The 20,266-nt window shown below is 33.3% G+C and overlaps 1 protein-coding gene across 2 annotated transcripts in view; it reads left to right on the top strand.

Annotated features, from left to right (window-relative positions):
- The window catches only part of PLPP4 (phospholipid phosphatase 4), a 244,244-nt gene extending 232,293 nt beyond the window's left edge, over positions 1-11,951 (top strand). For both annotated transcript variants that reach the window (XM_074233512.1, XM_074233511.1), the window contains one exon: positions 7,682-11,951. In XM_074233512.1, the coding sequence (XP_074089613.1) occupies positions 7,682-7,881 (200 nt within the window). In that variant the 3' untranslated portion in view covers positions 7,882-11,951. The remainder of the gene's footprint in view (positions 1-7,681) is intronic.
- The last annotated feature ends 8,315 nt before the right edge of the window (positions 11,952-20,266 follow it).

Raw genomic sequence — 20,266 nt, 5'->3', positions numbered from 1 at the left:
ATTATATTAAATTAAAATTTTGGATTCCAAATTCTCTCCCTTCCCCCATCCCTATACCCCTTCATTGAGAAGGCCAGATTATGTTCAGTTTTGCTGGGTAGTTGATTCTTGGTTATAATCCAAGCCCCTTTGCCTTCTAGAACATCATATTCCAAGTCCTACAGTCCTTTATTATAGAAGCTGATCTTGTGTTATCCTTATGATTCCACTACACTGAAATTATATTTTCTGGGTACTTGCAATATTTTTTCCTTAACTTGGTTGCTCTTCAATTTGATGATAATATTCCTGGAAGTTTTCATTTTGGATTTCTTTCAGGAGGTGATCAGTGAACTCTTTCAATTTCTATTCTGGTTCTAGAATATCAACTTAGTTTTCCTTGATAAAAAATTCTTAAAAAATGATATCTAGGCTCTTTTGTTTATCATGGCTTTCACATAGTCCAATAATTTTCTCTCCTTGATCTATTTTCTAGATTAGTTGTTTGTCTAATGAGATATTCAGTCACTCTGAGGCTGGCTCATCTGCTGGGACCGGGGTTGTGTTGGTCCACCCTCTACTAGACAGTGGGAATCAGACTTTCCTGCCTTCATTCTAAGTTGTCTTAGACTGAAAAATTGTTTCACTCCATCTTTTTCTGTGGCTTCTGCTACTCTAGAATTTTAGCATCATTTTTAAAGGTATTTGGAGAGGTTTGGGGGAGAACTCAGGCAGGTCCTAGTCTTTACTCCATCATCTTGGCCTTGATAGGTCTTTCTGATTCCAGGCCCAGCACTCTTGCCACTGCTCCACCTGGCTACCCTATTGACTTGAGACTCTTTACTTATTTATAGAGACAATGTGTCTGTGGGCAAAGTCAAGCTCCACCAAAAAAAAGGAAAGTATTTCATTATAATGGCTTTGTTATTTGGATTAAACTCCACCTAGGAGAAAATTTTATGATGATTATGCTTATTATTATGACCTCACCACACAGGATTATTATGAGAACCAAATAAGAATAAAGAAACTAAGATGAAAAGGGAGAGTGCAGATAAGGTGGCACAGGCAATTAAAGTGGCAAATCATTTAAATTTATATTTGTCTCAGGTTCCTCATCTGTATAATCAGGATTATAAGAACATCTACCTCCCAGTTCTGGTGAAGGTTAAATAAGATAATAATTGTAAAATACTTAGCTCAATGCCAGATACAAAGTAAGAGCTATGTAAATGTTAGTAGTAGTAGTAGTAGTAGTAGTAGTAGTAGTAGTAGTAGTAGTAGTAGTAGTAGAGTAGTAGTAGTAGTAGTAGCAATATTAGTGGTAGTAATCATAACTGGTAGCAGTAGTAGTTGTGGAAAATGGTGGTAATGGTAGTAGTGGGAGTGGGAGGAGGAGTAGTGGTAGTGTAGTAGTAGTGATAGTGGTAGTAATGGTAGAAGTGATAGTAGTAGTAGTTGGACAATCTAAGACCTGAGTTCATGTACTATCTGAATACATACTTGTTCAATGACCCTGGATAAGTCACTTAGTTTTGCAATGATCATAGGAAGTTCTCTGAGACAATAAGTTACAAATGAGCATTTCCACAAAGGAAATCTTATACTTGTATCAATGAAATGAAAGTCTAGAACAAATATAGACATGTAGATAGATAGATAGGAGATGGATATAGAGAAAGAGCTAGATAGATACACAGATAGATAGATAGAGATATATAAATAGATAGATGAGAGAGACAGACAGTTAAAAACCTAGTTGGATAAATGATTGATAGATAATTGATATATATATATATATATATAATATAACATGTAACTAATTATACATGTTTTTGTTTAACCATAGTTTAATATACCATAAATTATATATAACTTAATAATTATACTTTGTTGTATGTTATTCAATAGTAATATATATTATAAATTTAAAAATATATAATTACATATAATACAAATTATAAAAGATTATTATCCTTAATAGCAATTTTCTCACTAACTTTGCTATTCAAAATTATTAGAGGGTTTACTTCTGCCCTAGGGATTAAAAAAAAGATATGCAAGTACTCATTGATTTTTAGTGTGATCATACCCTCAGAAGAGTCTAACTGCATTTGTTTTTATGAGTATCTGTCTAATGGCACAGAATTTTTAGGGATTTTAATACTTCAAAGTCAATAACAATCATAATAAATATGCAAATATTAAAAGTAGTTGTGATTTGATTTACAAGAAGAGCTTCTGGCATAAGAATGTCTCTTATAAAGGAATATCATAGCCTTCCTCTAAATCAGTAGGTAAATCAGATCTAGACAGTTGCTTGAGGCACATCTTTGAGGTGGTTTTGTTAGGGTCACACAGTTAATAAGTTTCAAAGGCAGGATCTGACTCTATGTTTTTCTGACTCAAAGTATGATTTTAAATGTGCCTTTATTTTGAAAATAAACTCTCTCCTTTTTGAAATTCTTTTGCTCAAGAAATACCATGTCTCTAATCTTTTCCCTGGATAAGATATGGAGAAATAATATCAACCTATGAAACCTTGAAAAAATCCTTTAAATTTAATGGGACTCATTTTTCCCCATCTGAAAAATGTGGTATTTGGCTTTTGAGAAGTATTTCACCTCTGGGCATCAGGGTATAGTGGAGAGTTGGATTTGGAATTAGTAAAGTTTAAATTTGAGCCCTGCCACTTCCTATCTATGTGACCTTGGACAAGGGACTTAACCTTTCTGGATTTCTTTCCTCATTTATAAAATGATGGGACTGTATTAGATAGCCTCAAAGGTATCTTCCAGCTACAAATCTATAATCCTATGATCTTTAGAATGGTGGTCTACTGTTATACTGTTGCTAGGCAATTGATGATGCTCAAGAAAGAGTCATCTGTAGTATATTATTTGTAAAAGTCATTTGTAAATGACTATCCTGAAACAAAACGCATTGATAAAATTTTAAAATCAGAACAATGAGTCTTAATAAAATACAAGCATCTCCAGATTGAGATTTGCATAATTCTTTTATCCATAATACAGTTTTTAAGGGACTTTTTCTGTTTTCCTTTTTCTTGTGTTCATGTTTCCAGTAGAAATGGAAGATTTCTTCTTTATGCATAATCATTTACTGTGGGCAGATAAAATTGAACACTATCAACTAATAGTTTTATTATGTCCTTGTAAAAAAATCTTAAATATTATTTAATATATAACCAACTTTTATTTAATCTAATAAGAATGCTCAAATGATAGGGCTTTTAGACTGCAAGATAGGTAATAAACTGATAGATATACCTTGTCTCCAAATAATTCTGAAACCTTTCCAAGGGATTGATTGAAAATTAAGCAGTCCCTAACTTGATTGATATGATTTCCTAGTAAAGATGGCATAAATATGCACACGTTCCACTTTATTTTAGTTAAGATAAGGGTAGAAGTCAGATTACAAGGGAATGAAGCTCCAAGTTCCCAGAAGAAATGAGGATAATAAAAATCATTTTTCTTTCAGAAGTTTAAGCATTAAGAGGAGCAGAGGGAAAGAATGAATGAGAGTAGAGAGATAGCATGCTCAAGGGAAAGGATTATTTTTGACTTTTTTTAAAGGATAATGGTGATATATGCTTAGTTATAAGTTAAAGGGGAAAAACAGGTAGAAAGGGAGAGATTGAGCTTGCATAAGAGAATAATTTATCATTACTATTTTGTTCTTTCAAGCCAAAAGGACCTGGGTTCAAATTTTACTTCTGATCCATTTTGTCTATGTGGCCCTGGGCAATTCATTTAACCTCTGAAAGCTGTAGGTACTACTCTAAGACTTAAAAAGAAGGTGTTTCCATTGGTGAAAAGGCGTTTCCTCATCCTGGACCAATATTGATTTCTAAGGCCTCTTCCTTCCAGACTGCAATCAGGTCATCGTTGTCATTGTTGTTATTATTGTTGTCATTGTGGTTGTTGTTGGCCTTTCATTCTTGAAGAGAACCATGACGTCATGGTAATGGTTTAAGTGAAGTGTCACTGTAGATTCATCAGCCTCACTCTCTTCTCCACAGTCATCAGAGTCCAGTCGTACAATCTCCTCCTTGACACTTTCCCTTGACTTTGCCCTTTTCCAGTTTGGTCTCCCTTCTCTCATACTTCATTGCCTAGATCTCTCATCTTTTCATTTGTATACCATAGTTTGTTTTTCATATATTATTAAACTGTATATCCTGATATGAGTTCATTAACTGTTATTTTGTGTCCCCAGGATCTAAGACAGTGACTTTTATGGAGAGAACACTCAAATTCCTGTCAAGATCTGATTTTGAATCCTTCTTAAGACATTAGCTTTATGACTATAGACAAGTCACTTAGTTTGTCTTAGACTCAATTTCTACAACTATAAAAATGGAGATAATGCCTACTTGTCTGGTTTGTTGTGAGGGTCAAATGAGATTTTTACATACACACATATACATATATATATATATATATATATATATATATATACATATATATGCACAAGTACACACAGCATTTGCAAAATTTTAATGTTATATAAATCCTATATCTGCTATTATTATTTAAATAATACTTAAATTTCTATTGAATTGAACTTGAGCAAATGTCTAAGGAAAATGTTTACGCTTTGAACACTAAGCAAAGTATTCAGTGCAATTTGTATTAAATTATCATTCCCTTCCACAGTTACTGCCAAGCCCTTGGATATTCTATACCCAAAAAGTCAGACAATTGGAGAATAATATGACTGTCAAATGAAATGGAATAACAGTGTTTAGTATGGAGAAATTTACCTAGTTGAGTAGAAAGGGAGTCTAACTAACACAGTCTTCTCAGAATCTCTTTCCAAAGAAAGACCTTCAATGTTCCATGAATGTGTGTGGAATGTGAAAACTGTTTTATTGTTGCCTTTGATTTTTAGATCAGTCATTTCTGGATATCTATTCATCCCCCGCTGACCTGATGAATTATATCTTTTTTTCTATCAAAGAAAAGCAGTTTAAAAATGAAAACTGTTACAGATTGCACCTCAAAATGTATGCAACATCATGCCCTCATAGCCTCCCGCCTCCTCGCCTCCAAAATAAAGCATGCCTATGTTTTAAAAGAAAATAAACAATGTTGTTTCAAGTTTATAAGGTGACTTCTGCAATTTGTTCCCATCTCTCACAAGGTGACCTATTTCTCCCTAGACTCAGCAAGACTTTCTCCATGAAACTGTTTCTAATTGCCCTGAGTCAAAAATCATTTTTCTTTCCTTGGATTTCTCATAGAATTTTACATTCATCTCCCTGATAAACTTGTATTTTAATTTATTTCTTATTTAAAAATTAAAATTTGTATTGAACCATCTTGTCAAATTTTTTTTGCTAAGGATATGATATCCAAAGATTTATCAGTAATTGATTCAAATAGATCCTAATGATAGTCATTCTCTAATAATTAATCAATATATATGAATAAATAGTTCAAAAAAGAAAGAAATACAAACTATCAACAATTATATGAAAAAATACTCCAAATTATTGATAATTAGAAAAATATAAATTAGGGTTCCATCCCTTACCATCAGATTCTAAAAAGAGACAAATAAGGAAATGATCATTGTTGGTGGGATAGCAGGAAGACCTTTAAAATTTTGGTGGAACTGTAAGTTGCTCCTGATTCTGCTCTCTGAGACCAAACATATCAAGTCTAATCCCTTTTCTCCATAAAACTGTTTAGAGTTCAGACTCTCACTCTCTCTCTCTCTCTCTCTCTCTCTCTCTCTCTCTCTCTCTCTCTCTCTCTCTCTCACTTCTCCAAGTATCCTGGTTGTTCTCTATAGTTTACTGAAGTTCTTGGTGCTCAGAACTAAATGCAATATTCTGGATGAGCTCTGATGAGGGCTCTTATGAGTACAGGGAGGCTGTCCTCTCCTTTATCCTGAAAACTGTCTTCCTGATAAGTCTGAGATCACATTAGCGTTTTTGGCTGTCATATCATACTACTGACTCATATTGACTTTGCTTTTCACTGTACCATATTATACTTACAAAGTTGATATTTTTATATCCAGATTCAATACTTTATATTTATCTCCATTGAATTTCATATTATTAGAGTCATCTCAGTACTCAACCTGTCATGAACTTTTTGGATCTAGTCATTCTATGTATTAACTATCCCTCACATTTTTCTATCATCTACATATTTAATGGGAATATCTTTGGTAGTTTTTCTTCAGGTCATTGATGCTCATGTAAAGATTTCCTGCCATGTTGACATTGAATCATTAACTACTCTCTCAGTCCATCCATCATCCAGTTCAAATCCACCTAATCCACATATTTCTGATGTCTTCCCCAGAAGAGAATTAGATCATTTTTCAAAAGCTTGGTTAAAATGGAGGTCACTATTTTCATAGGATTCCTCTCACCTACTCATTCAATAATAATCTTAACAAAAAAGGAAATGAGGTTAGTCTGGCCTGAACTGTTCTTCATAAAACCATTTTGTCTCTCTGTTTCTAATAACCATTTCCTTTTCTAGATACTTGCCAACCATCTCTTTAATGGTCTATGATTTTATGAAGAGTCTACAAGGAATTGGCAGTCTAAAATATATTCTGGAGAAACTGTTAACTTTAATAGCTAATGAGACGAGAAGCAAAAAGGACTAACAATTTTTTCCTCAAAGACTGAGTTTTACATTTTTCTTAAAAAGGTATCTGAAAAGGATTCTTGAGAACCTTAGTCAGTATAGTGAATTAATTTAATGATAGATTTGTGTTTCTAGGAGTGAAGAAAAGTTGTCTGCTATCAAAGTGAGACTTCAAAGTGACTCTGTAGACTTTCTCATCACCAAAATATTACATATAATTATTTATATCTTAACTTAATATTACTTTCATTGCTAAAAATTATATGTTCAGTATCATTCATAGTTATTTAACCTTAGGAAATTAAAATATTTAACGTATTTAAATTGTATAGGTATGTGTAGGAATATTACTATTAGTAAGGGAAGTTTCTCTAATTTATAGAAAAAATAATTAGTGAGCTGTAATGGGGGATACAACCAAATGATTAATGAAAGAAAAGTTGAAATATTAATTAATAAGGAATTAATTAAGAGAATTAATGGGAAAATATGAAAACACAGCCTAAAATTGTTCTAGAATTTTCAATAAGATTAAAAATGAGAATGAATTAAATGGTAAGCTGAGGAATGAACAATTTCACAAAGTACACAAAATAGGTATGGATATTTAACTATAATAGTTATTCATAATTACATATAGTTGTATATAATAACTATGTATAAAAGAAACTCAGTTTTAAATAAAGTTCCATTTTTCTATAATTTTTCTATTGAAATGAATGCTTGTTTATTTTTTAAGTTCATAATAAAAAAGAATACTTAAATTTAAAAAGAACTATTTCTTGAGATCATCAAAATAAGAAATTGAGAAAAGAGTTTACTTGTTATCTCATTTGATCCTCACAAAAACCTTTGAAATAGGTGTAGGTATTATCTCCTCACTTTACAGATAAGGAAATTGAGGTCCAGATAGGTAAATGTTTAACAGGATTATAGTTTTAATGAATTCTGCCAGAATTAGAACTAGCTTCTTCCTCACCTCAACTTTAAATACTGTCTAAGATACAATCTATAAGATATGATTTGCTACTAACTATGCTTCCTTTTTATTTTTTTCTACCTAGATTCCTTCGTGGGTGGAGTCATTGGCCTCATTTTCGCTTATGTTTGCTACAGACAGCACTATCCCCCTTTGGCTAACACAGCTTGTCATAAACCTTATGTCAGTCTTCGAATTCCGAGCTCCCTAAAGAAGGAGGAGAGACCTACGGCTGATAATGCTACAGGGATGCCACTGGAGGGAATAACAGAAGGACCAGTATGACTAGTGCACAGGCACATTGAGACATTTTAGCCCTGGTCACCATCTCTACCCCCTCATAACATCATAGAAAAAGATTTCTTATAGAATGTTTTTCATCTGTTGTTTTCTAAAGTTATCCTTTGAGTGAGCTTCTTCTTGCTTCCATTTGGCACTCAGCATCTACCCTATTTGTTTGATATATCTATTTTCAATTTAATTGAGTTGGGAAAGAAAAACAAGAACAAAAAAGATTGTTTTTTAAGGCAGGAAAAAGCAGGCAAGCAAACAAAAATATAGTATAGATGTTAAAGAAAACATCCATGTGCAACTGTGATAGCAGCTTTCCTTGACCAACTCCTTTCTCTAAAATGTTAGATGTAATGGCGACATTCTTGTGTTTTCATGCTTGTAAAACAATAAAATATCCACCTGAAATATCCTATGCTGATCCTCCCGTTGGCAGCAGTCTTCTGAGCTAACAAGGACAACATCATATTTTAGTGAGGCCTGGCTAGGCCACCTCTAGCATGAGACCCATGAGACCCACTTTGTCCATCCATAGTGTGGATATCTATTCTAGCACGTGAAGCCTTGGACAGCTTCTGAGTCATTGGATTGCTACAGCATCTGTTTCTTAGATGGACCAGTAAACCTTTGATTTGGTCTCAACATTTTCAGGGCTCTGTGAGCCATTTACTTCAGAAGAAACTGGTATGGTGTAACTTTAAGAGTGGAACACCAGTGACAATTAAAAAAATGTGGATTAATGAAAGTGGAGGAGGAACCTCTTTTTCCCCCCTAGGGTTGACAGTTTTTTCAGAATCCTTCATCCAATAATCTGGTACTCGAAATGTTTTATTTACTAGGTCAAGATGCCAGTTCAATGAGATCACAGACCCCCACAGCACTTTTCACGAACTGCTTATTTATGCAACCACACCAAACACAGTAGTATGATATCCTCTTATCCATTTTATTGAACAAAAACATATCCTTAAGGGAAAACTTAGCCAGGAGCTCAAGGAATCTCAGTACCTTGCCTTTGAGTTCTGAGTTCTCCATGATGCTCTATGCTTTCTCATATACAAGGGACCCCCAGTGGGATGCCTCATAGGATGTTTTAGAATGGTAATAACTCAAGCAATAGTCTAAAGAGGAACATTTGGATTTTTCCATTCCCCCCCTTTTTTTTTCACTTTTCAGGTTTCCTAGGCACAGCAGTTCATATACCTACACTTGAAGGGGAGCAGAATGCTAATTCTCAACTGATTTTTAAGAGATAGTATTCCATTCAGCTAAGTACATTTTGGGCATACCTTGTGCCCTCCCATGACAATGAAACATCTGTGAAACCATTAACATCCAGAAGAATGTCATTTTCCTGGAGCTGGCTAAAGAAACTGTTTTCAAAAGGCCTAAGCAGAGTTATAAATTGATCCATGACAGCAGGACAAGTACTGTCTCCATCAACTGGCTAGAGGGATCAAGAAGGATTTGTTCTCTGCTGCCTACTCTGAGCTTTAAACTAACTAGAATGCTTTGGCTGAGCAAGCCATGTTAGATGAGAACAGTGCTGCCAGTTACAAATGAATTTCCTTCTGCATATGCATCACATCTGTAGCCTTGCAGTGAGATGAGAATTTCTTTCACAATGAGATGCCTTCTCATTAATTGGCATTTGTCTGAAGTCAATCCAAATTCTTCAAAATATTTTCTCTATCACAGCAGAAAAGAATTTTAGAAACCAAAAGAGCAATACACAGAACAATTTATTTAGGTCAAATATCTAGAAAACTGCAAGACTGTTTATAAATAATTACATTCTAATTCAGTGAGAGGCAGGTTAGTGTACTAGTTGGACCTGGATTGTACAGACCTAATATACCAGAAGGTCCAAATTTAGATCCTGCTGCTGATGTGGCTAAGTAACTATGGGAAATTTATTTAATCTCTTAGTGCTCCTAAGTGACTCTGTAAGACTATAAATTATATATGTTACTGATATGCATTGGTGGAGGGGGTTTTCACACTGAGAGTTTCCTGGACTGATGAAACCCTCTTCCTCTCAGAAATGTTTAAAAATTACATTCAAATTTGATGAACAAAGGATATTTGATGTGATTTTTCAGTCAGATGTGGCTAGCATAATTTACTTAATCTGGGGCTTTGGATCAAGGATCATAAGGGCTTAGGTCTAGTGAACAATGTCCCCCGACTTAGCAGGGATGTGAAAAATTTATAATGAAATTAAAGAGTGAAATGTACAGGCTGCCTCCTATTTTGTAGTCAAGGGTCAGAAAGGATTTGAAAGCCAGCAAAGAATCAAGGGCTTTTAATGGACATCATTAAATGGAAAATCTTCAAAAGGGCCATGTAAGAGTTTGATTAAAGAGCAATTAAAGTTCCGATGAGTATAATAACAGGAAACTTTAAGAAGGATCATTAGGAGCAATCATTACCAGCCCAAGCCAGCATAGAAAAGGAAAATTTGTGTCTCCATGTATTTTAATTTCATGCTCTATTAATGTGAAGGAAATGTAATGCTATGTGCACCAATAAAACAGCACATGAATGTGAATTTTTGCACACTGGCAAATTTTCTATTTTGGGACATGAGATATTACTAAATTAGGCTTTTTAGGAAAGCATTTTGATATACAAAATATACTGCTTTTAATCTACTATGACAAAAAGAATGCAAGACAAGGCTAAAAGGCAATAGTCTCAGTAGGTATCTATACCTTATGTGAAGGGGGAGGGAAGAATAGGATCAATAGATCAGTAACAAGTAAATAAGCTTGTTGAAAGCTCCCACATAAATGCAACATCAGATACTGGCTCCCCATAGAAGCTGTCAATTTGGCAAGAAATAATAATAAAAGTCACTCATGCAAGGTAGTGGGACCAACTGTTCCCAATCACTGCCATCAGGGAATGATCAAAGGTGACCAATAAACACTAACAGTTGGGAGAAGGGGGCAGAAACATCTTTTGACTGATAAAGCATTGGACATTTGTTCAGAAGAACTGAAATATTTGCATTCTTTTTAGCTGCATAGGTAACTTTGTGATGAAGCTAAGGGCTCTGAAGCATTTCCTACATAGGTGATAGGATTCTATTTCCCACATTAACTTTTTTAAAACAAATCTGCATATTTTCCTGAGTTTTCCTTCTATGGGATACAGCATTCAGGAGCCTGGCTCTGTGTGGGTCCAGAAGACTAGAGATTTCTGGGGAGAAATTCATTGATTTCTGGGTAATGGAAGTCACCTGGATATCCCACTTGGGTTGTCAGATTGTAATGAAAATTGGTGACTCTTGATAACTGCAAATCCAATTGGATGAGATTTTTCCACTCTTTTACTATCAGGAATTAGATACAAGGGCAGGAGACAGTCTGTCACAGAGATCCCTTGAGGCTCCTGCACCTGGGCTTCAGTTATATAAATTCAGAAACTTAATTTTGCAAACACATAAAAGTGGACTTGGCTCATGCTAGCCAAACCCACAAAAGTTATTTAGGAACAGGAATATAATTTCACTATTTTTAATAGGAAATATCTCTAGTCTAAAACAGGTTCAAGTATTTGCCCAACATCCTTACTCTGTTCAGGTGCAAAGGCAGTATCCTGACAAATTCCTTTTCAATCTATGGATATTTCTGTCTAAAAACTGGCACCTGGAATGCTTGCAATGTACTGGCAAATTATCTCTCCTGCATTTATCATTATAACAATACCTTTAATTCAGTAGACTGTCATAGAATTCCCTAGGCTACTGATTAATCTGTTGATTTTGTTTAAAGGTGGTTATTCCCTAGAGACTTCTATTGCTTGTCAATGAGCAATCATTATTAGGTTTTTTACTATATACCAGGCCCTCTGATAAGTACTGGAACTAAAAATACAAAGAGAAAAACATTCCTTGCTCCCAAGGAGCTTACATTCTAAGGGTTTTATTATTGACCATGGTATTTTATATTTAATAGAGTACTTCCAATAACCTACTGGCAGAATCACCCAAAACTAAAGCAGAATCCAAATTTAATGTATTTTAATAATGTGAGTAATTTGTATCATCAGTACCAAACTCAAAGGGATCTTAGGCATATACATACATATATATGTATATTTATATATATATATATATATATATATATATATATATATATATATAATACTTTACAAGTATTTAAATAAGAATTTTAGTTTCAGTTGTCCAGGTACTATCTTCAATTAACTCAACAAGCATTGCTTAAACATTTGTGAATCAGCCCCCATTCTTGGGACTAGGTATACAAAGCCTAGGAACTTATAATTATAGATCACAGTGTTCTGCATGTTTGTCATATGTCTCTGCCCTACTATTCACCTTTCCAGACACCCATCTTCATATATCTTGTGGCTACCATTCTAGTGATGAGCCTCTCCAAGCATGGCTGACTGGAGCTTATACAACACACATAGTGTCTTACGTGAAGCCTTTCTAACTTGGTAGGATTTTATTCTACCACTGAGGATCACCTCCATCCTATGAGAAGCATTAATGTTTTATATAGAGTGGAAGGAGCAATGAGCTGAGAGGTCAGGAAGACCTTAGCTTGAACCTCACCTCAGATACTGTGTGACCCTGGGAAAGTCTCTTAACTTTTCTCTGCCTCAGTTTCTTAGTCTGAAAAGAGAGAATAATAATATGTACCTGTTGAGAAGAACAAATGAAGTCATGTATGTGAAGTACTTTGCAACCTTTAAAGTTCTATATTGTCAGCTATTTTTTAGGGTTTTTTGCAAGGCAATGTGGTTAAGTGGATTGCTCAAGGTCACACAGCTAGATAATTATTAAGTGTCTGAGGTCAGATTTGAACCCAGATCCTCCTGGCTCCAGGGTCGGTGCTCTATCCACTGCGCCACCTAGCCACCCCATTGTCAGTTTTTTTTTAATACATCAGAGCAAAATGCTACTAAAGGGAATATATGGTAAAAAAAATGAAAATACTATATTTTTTCTTCATTGGTTATCTTTATATAATTTGCTCAGAAATGATACATTGCATTTATAGAATTTCTTTTTTTCAACCTATGATTTCATCAATATAGGAAATTTTTCCAGTGGAAACTCCTTGGTCCAGTGTGCATCACAATTCATGTTTAAGCTATAGTTTTAGAGAGTTACCTGGGGCACTGAAAATTTAAAATAAGTTATCCATTGGCACATATCTAGCACATGTCAGAGTCAGGACGGTAGCTCATGTTTTTCTAACTGAAAAACCTACCCATGAGTATTTCTTATTCAATAGTACTCATTTTTCTTTAACCTTCCATTTGCAATTAATACTAGGAGAATTTTCTTTAGCTTTCCACTTAAAATTAATGCTAGGAGGAAATTTTATTTTAAAGCTAAACACTTGAATCAACATATACCCTATTCAATCATAAACAGATTTCCTTCTATAAGAATTTCAAGCTTTCTTAAGCATGCAATAGATTTGATGATGTCAATAGGGTTGATAGAGAATATCACATCAGTATATAACAAACAAAAACGACTTTACTAACAGTTACACAATGATTACAGTACCTGTAACTAATTACTTCCAGCCACAGATTGAGGATTACAAAATTTATTCTCAAAAGGATCCCATGTCTTTTGATAAGATGATTAAATTCATATTAAAATAAATTATTCCTACTGGTTTTCATAAGATAATAAATGCCTCTGAGAGGTGTTTATCATTCCCCAGATGCTGCTGCTGCTGACAGCTGGGGAGTGGGGGGAGGGCAAGCAAGCAATACAAGCTGAACTGGAAAAGAAGATTCAAAAGCATTTGGTGAGGGGGAAGCAGGCAACTGAAGAAAGAAACTCCTTGTAAGTTATAAAATAGAGAGTGGGAAGAAAATTAGAGGAAGAGGGATCTCCTGGCAGCTGATGCAAGAGTGACTTCACTACAAATGCAAGCCACTGCCAAGTAACATATTAGAAATGATGCTGGTAAAAGAAAGGTTTGTGATCCACTTAGAATTTAATTGTAAGGTATCAGTACACAAAAGGACACAGGAGAAAAAGCTCCTGTTCACTCATACAAAAACTAAACAGGCTAGGTATGAGGGAGAACCTGCACAAGGAATTAATTTTTCTTTAGAAGGAAAAAACCAGAAGTAATGAAAAATAATGAGAAAAGGGATCAATGCTATTGGGTGGAAGGAACATGCTGAATATAGAACTTTATTTTCCCATGAGAGTTGGGTTTCTTCTCAGATCTATTAGTTCTGAACTGAGGTCACTTTTATGCCATTAAGATTTCCTTAATTTCAAAAATGGGACAAATCTTACTCGGGACTATATTTTCCCAAGTATAATTTATCATTAAAATTTTTGAAACATGAGCAAGGCAGCATGGCAATGCTGTTATTTCTTCATCAGCATCAAATAACAATCATCAAAATTCCATGGTTCCATGTGCTTGGGGACAATGTTAAATGTGAAAGATTCCTTTCCATTATGAATTTACTATCTAAAGTAGCACAATGTTAGAGTCCCATGACCAATAACCACCAGTATCTTGTGACCAATGGTGAAGGTACTGCAGAGGGAAAGAAGTTGATTTAAGGGGGTCTCACTATGAGTGCAGTTGTCAATAAACTGTGACAGAATCATTTCTGCAGTCTTTGAGTGTATTTTGTGTTTAATACCTTAAACAATTTATAGCACAGCCCCTAACAAATTGAAGAAATATCTAGAAAGCCATGGAGGTAATCAGATGCCCCAGGGCTATACTGTTCTGTTACCAAACAGATTCAGTGACCCCAATAGTCTCTTTCAACAAATTAAATTTACAACCTTTGTCTAAGGATTATTGACTCTGTGTCCTTTTTTCTTAGAAACTGTCCTTTATGTCTGAAATGCATTCTCTCCTTATCTCTTAACTCTTAGAATTTCTACCTTTCAATTCACCTGCTACAGTGACTCACCCTGATTTCCCCAGTCATTTGTACCTCACCAAAAATTACGTTATATTTTATATATTCCTTGTTCTTTGCTTTGTAGATTGCTTAGACCAAGATTCCCCAATTGACTATAAGCTCCTTGAGGACAGATACTATTTCATTTTTGCTTTCATATTCTTTTTTTAAAATTTTTATTCAATGGGTTAGAGTGACTTGCCCAAGGTCACACAGCTGGGTAATTATTAAGTATCTGAGACCAGGTTAGAAAGATTTTCTTGACTCCTGTCTCCAGGGCTGGTGCTCTATCCACTGAACCACCTACTGCCCCTTTTTCCTATTCTAGCCAAGTACATAGTAGATGCTTATTAAATACTTCCTGATTGATTGCTGTTCTGAGAGATTAATGATTTCATTTATGTAGACACTTCTTCAATTGATTCAAATGATCACTGTTTTCTTGCCTTTCATTCTATGTAACTCTTGTCAACATTTTCCATCAATTAATCATAGAAGATGATATAAAATGCTTTCTAAAAATTATACATTTTGGAACAATAATCTATAAAGTGAGTTTCTTTGTTCATTTAGGAAAAGCCCATGTGTTTCAGTCCTCAAGAATTTCTTTTTATGTCACAATATTTTATAGGTTACAATTGTTAACATGTTACACAGTAGCTTGAGATCCAGCTACATCAGAGGGAGAATATTATTATTATTATAGAGATGGATTTCTGTAGCAAGGATTAAATCAGTGAAATTGCTGAGTGACTCCCAAATTTTATCTATTCCTACTACTCAGTCCTAAGCTTGTTCAGCCGATTATTCATTCTCAGCACATGTCCAAGATATATATATATATATATATATATATATATATATATATATATATATATATATATATATGTATGCGTGTGTGTGTGTGTGTATGTGTGTGTGTCTAAGTAAGTAATGCAGTTAATAGATTGCTGGAGCTAGAATCAGCTGGACCTAGAGCCAAATCTGGTCCTTCTACTTGTGTGATCCTGGAAAAGTAATTTATATTTGTCTTTATTTATTATATTATTATATGTTATATATAATATAAATATATATTTATTGTATATGATATATAATAGATATATTATGTTAAATATAAATATATAAAATTATAAATAAAATTATATATGTATTTATTAGAATATTTCTTATGAGGATAATAACAGAAATTCCCTCACAGATTTGCTGTAAGGATCAAATAAGATAACATTTTTAAAAGGCATAGTATCTGGAATAGATACTTAATAAACACTTGTTCTTTTCCTCTTCCTCCTCTTCCTCCTTTCTTCCTCTTCTTCTTCTCTCTCTATTTATAGACATAAATATAGGTATATATGTAGTGTGTAAATATTTATGTTGCATATATCATGTATATATGTTCCTATTCATAGATGCATATATGTAAGTAGATATATGTGATTTATAAGTTTATTTGAATTTAATTTAATGAATGGAGTTTATGAAAGCCACAGAAATATCTGATATTTATTCAACAGTTGAAAGTTTGGAAATTACTATATATATAAATTATCTACTTATGTGCTACACATTAACAAACTGTCTCATAGAGCTGTCCAACAATTCTGTGAGCCTGGCATTATGGTTATCTGCATTTTGAAGATCAAACGAAGAATCCACCAACATTTACTAAGCACCTATTAAATAACAAGCACTAGTAAATAAAAATACCAAAATGAGACAGCCCCTGTAGGAGTTTATATTTTATTAGTTAAGAAAATGAAGGCTCATAGTCACATAAATAGAAAGATCTAAAACTGATATTCAGATCCAGATCTAATACTATCTACTTTTCCATCCTTCTTACCAATATTATTCCTATTCTGACATACCTTTGACCACAACTCATTAAAAAAGGAAGCATTTGACAAACAACCTTCTCTTGATGATTCAGAATCATTGTAATAAAGATCATCATTACAGTACGGTAATATAATTCTAGGTCTGCATTTTAGTTGTTGTTTTCAATTTTCTCCCTGACTTATAATTTGTTTTCTATTGTTTAGAAGTTTCCTGCTTTTAAACTGTTTTCTTGTCTCTAAATCACCTTCAATTCTACTGCTTCCAATTCCCTGTGGGCTGAAGAACCAGATTAATAAGAGTTTGTAAGGACATCTGGGAAAATGTCTGCATAAAAGATCATGTCTGAGGCCAGTAGCTCTTTATCACATCAAAAGAGTAATAAATGTGTCAAATAAAGTAAAATTAGAAAAATAACAAAGAGGAGACAGCAAATAATTCATCACTGAAACATCAGAGACTGAAAAAAACTGAGCAAAGGACAGAGATCCTCATGTGATGAGTAAATATTATAGACTAAAAGATGTGAAAGAGAAATTATACCATAAAAACAACTCAAATATTCCTCTACAAATTATTAAACTACTCAAGACCTCCTAAGTGGTTTTAATATTCTACAAAAGAAAAATTGCAGAAATTGCACCTTTTTATAAAATAGTCAGTATAAATAAGATAATCATTCAGTGGTAAAACTCAGTAGTGGACACTGATTAAAAAGGCCAGGAGATTCAGAATTCAAAAATTCTGGAATTGAGGAAAACATATTGGAAGTGTCTTTAAATTTATACAAGCAAAAGAATTGACTTTAAAGTATAACATGTTTATATAATCTGAGAGCTAATGGTCACCCAGAAAAACACATTAAAACTCTAAACTTGAATATCACACTTCAGGAAGTCAGAAAGAAAACAGGTGTAAAAACAGATTGATAAAATATTTATAATGGAAGACGAGAACCTTAAATTCAACTTATCCTGAAATGTAGTAGTCATTATGGTCTAGATTTTTAGCATTAAAGGAAGATCTTGGAAATCACCAGAAAGTCCACATACTAAGGAAAATTAGTCTCAATTTGCAAGACTGTTAATTAACTATAAGAAATAAAAGGAACACCTAGATTATGCTATTCAGGAAACTAAGGGACATTAGTTTTATCCCCAAAATTTCATGTTCTATAAATCTTAACTTAGCTATCAGTGAAAAAGATATTGATTTTTAATAGGAGGTAGAAATCTGAATTATTTATACTAAAGAAATCAGAGATGAATGAACATGATATTTCAGATACAAATCTATTACATAGAAGAAACAGTTCAAATTGTATGAAGATATGCCAGAATGCCAAATTTTGAAAGACAGTCCAAATTACATGAAGATATGCCAGAATTTTTATGAGCATACAATGTTAACATTTAAGATTACTGTTTTTTAGAAATCTTGATTCTTGGGGTATTATTTAGAGAAGACAGAACATTTATGAAAAAATCCATGAAGAATGATTTGGAAAGATGGATTATCACCCTCTAGAATAAATTCACCCTCTTCTGTACCACACAAAACCAAAATTTTTAAATGGAATAAAGCAAATTCACCACTAGAACAACTAGTTTCCTTTATAAATGAATACTTTTAGGAATCGGACAACACAGCTGAAAGTCTTTCTGAAAAAAAAGAAAAAAGGAGGTGTAACTCCGGTCATATGTGGACTGTCCAAAAGAATAAACAAGCCTGATGTCTCTTAGCAGTCTTGCCTTGTATAAAGGTCATGAGAAAGCAAAGAAGAGAGCATTTATAGGAAAACATATGAAAGAAAATTAGATCACAGAGTATTCTAGAGTTGGAAGGAACTGAATTAATATTTTTGGAAGCAATACAGATAAAATTCATTCAGACAAAGAGGATGAAAGATAAGATGTAAGAGGATCTTTCATCACACACACACACACACACACACACACATCTAAGCTGGGTGAGGAGAATGTTGTTTTTAGAAGGACATAATGATAAAAATAGAATTTAAGAATCAGAACTTAGATATGGCCATGGGAGGTATGTTGTCTGGGCAGATGATTCTCAGATCTATTATCTAACCCTAACCTTGCTTCTGACCTCCATTTTCACATCAACTACCTGCTGGACATCTTAAGCTGAAGATCCAATAGACATCTCAAAATCAATATATCCAAAACAGAATTCGTTATCTTTCCCCCAAACCCTACCCTCTTCCAAATTTCACTATATCAAAATTACCACTCCAGGGGGTGGCTAGGTGGCGTAGTGGATAAAACACCGGCCCTGGAGTCAGGAGTACCTGGGTTCAAATCCAGTCTCAGACATTTAATAATTACCTAGCTGTGTGGCTTTGGGCAAGCCACTTAACCCCAGCTGCCTTGTAAAAAAAAAACAACTAAAAAAAAATTATCACTCCGTACACTATGATATGCTCCTTCTAAAGAAGACAAAAATAATGGATCTGAATAAAATGTTGGAGGAACTGAATTTAACAGACCTGCAGTGATAATTGAATAAAGATATTAAAGAATATATTTGTTTTTCAGTATAACACAGTTCCTTTTCAAAACACTGATTATATGCTAGGGCATAATGAACTCATAAATAAATGCAAAAGCCAGAAAGAGTAAGTATATCCATAATAGAACATTAAAGAATAGATAATAAAAGAAATATCAACAAAAGTTATCAATGTAATTGAAATTAATTGAAACCAAATAAATAAAATAACAGAGACAATATAAAATGAGATTTCAAAAGTCTTCTAAAAGAAAAAAAATCTGAAAATGTATTAGTGAAACATATTTAATGAACTGAGCATGTAGTTTAAAATTCAAGATCAAGAAATTAACAAATTAAGACATTTTGTAAATCAAAGAAAAATAAATCCAGTAATCTCTAGGGGCAAATAATAATAAAAAACGAAGACTTTTAAAAAGAACAGTAAATTCAACACATTGATAAAAGGGTCATAAAAAATTCAAATATCAAATTGGTAAAATTTTTAACCTGAATAAAGCAAATTCACAATTAGCACAAGATAGGAAGAGAATTATTAGAAATTGTTGCACTTAGTTATAATCCTGTAAATTTTAGAATTGAAAGGAAATGAATGGATATCAGCAAAAGTACAAAGTACCGAAATTATTAAAATAGGGAGTAAAGAATCTAATTAACTCAATTTCAGAAAGAGAAATTGAGAATTATAAATTCCCGGAACCTTAAGAGAGATCTGTTAAGTGAATGTTCTCAAACTCTTAAAGATTAATTAATCCCTATTTAAATTGTACTCAAAATTAGAGATAGAAAGCCCTCTACCAACTTCTTTTATGAGACAAATATGATTCTGCTATCCAGATTTGTTAAGTGAATGTTCTCAAACTCTTAAAGATTAATTAGTCTCTATTTAAATTGTACTGAAAATTAGAGAAAGGAAACCCTCTAACTTCTTTTTTTTCAGACAAATATGGTTCTGCTGTCCAAAAGAAATATTGGAGAAGTGCAAAAAGAAAATAATTATTTCAAAAAACCATTTGGGCAAATAGAAAAAGAGAACTCCTTCAAAAATAAAATTGACCAATTGGAAAAGGAAATG

Source organism: Macrotis lagotis, chromosome 4, assembly GCF_037893015.1.
Source record: "Macrotis lagotis isolate mMagLag1 chromosome 4, bilby.v1.9.chrom.fasta, whole genome shotgun sequence".
NCBI lineage: Eukaryota > Metazoa > Chordata > Mammalia > Peramelemorphia > Peramelidae > Macrotis > Macrotis lagotis.
The sequence above is the reverse complement of the archived record's forward strand: the minus strand, read 5'-3'. Positions and strand labels throughout refer to the sequence as shown.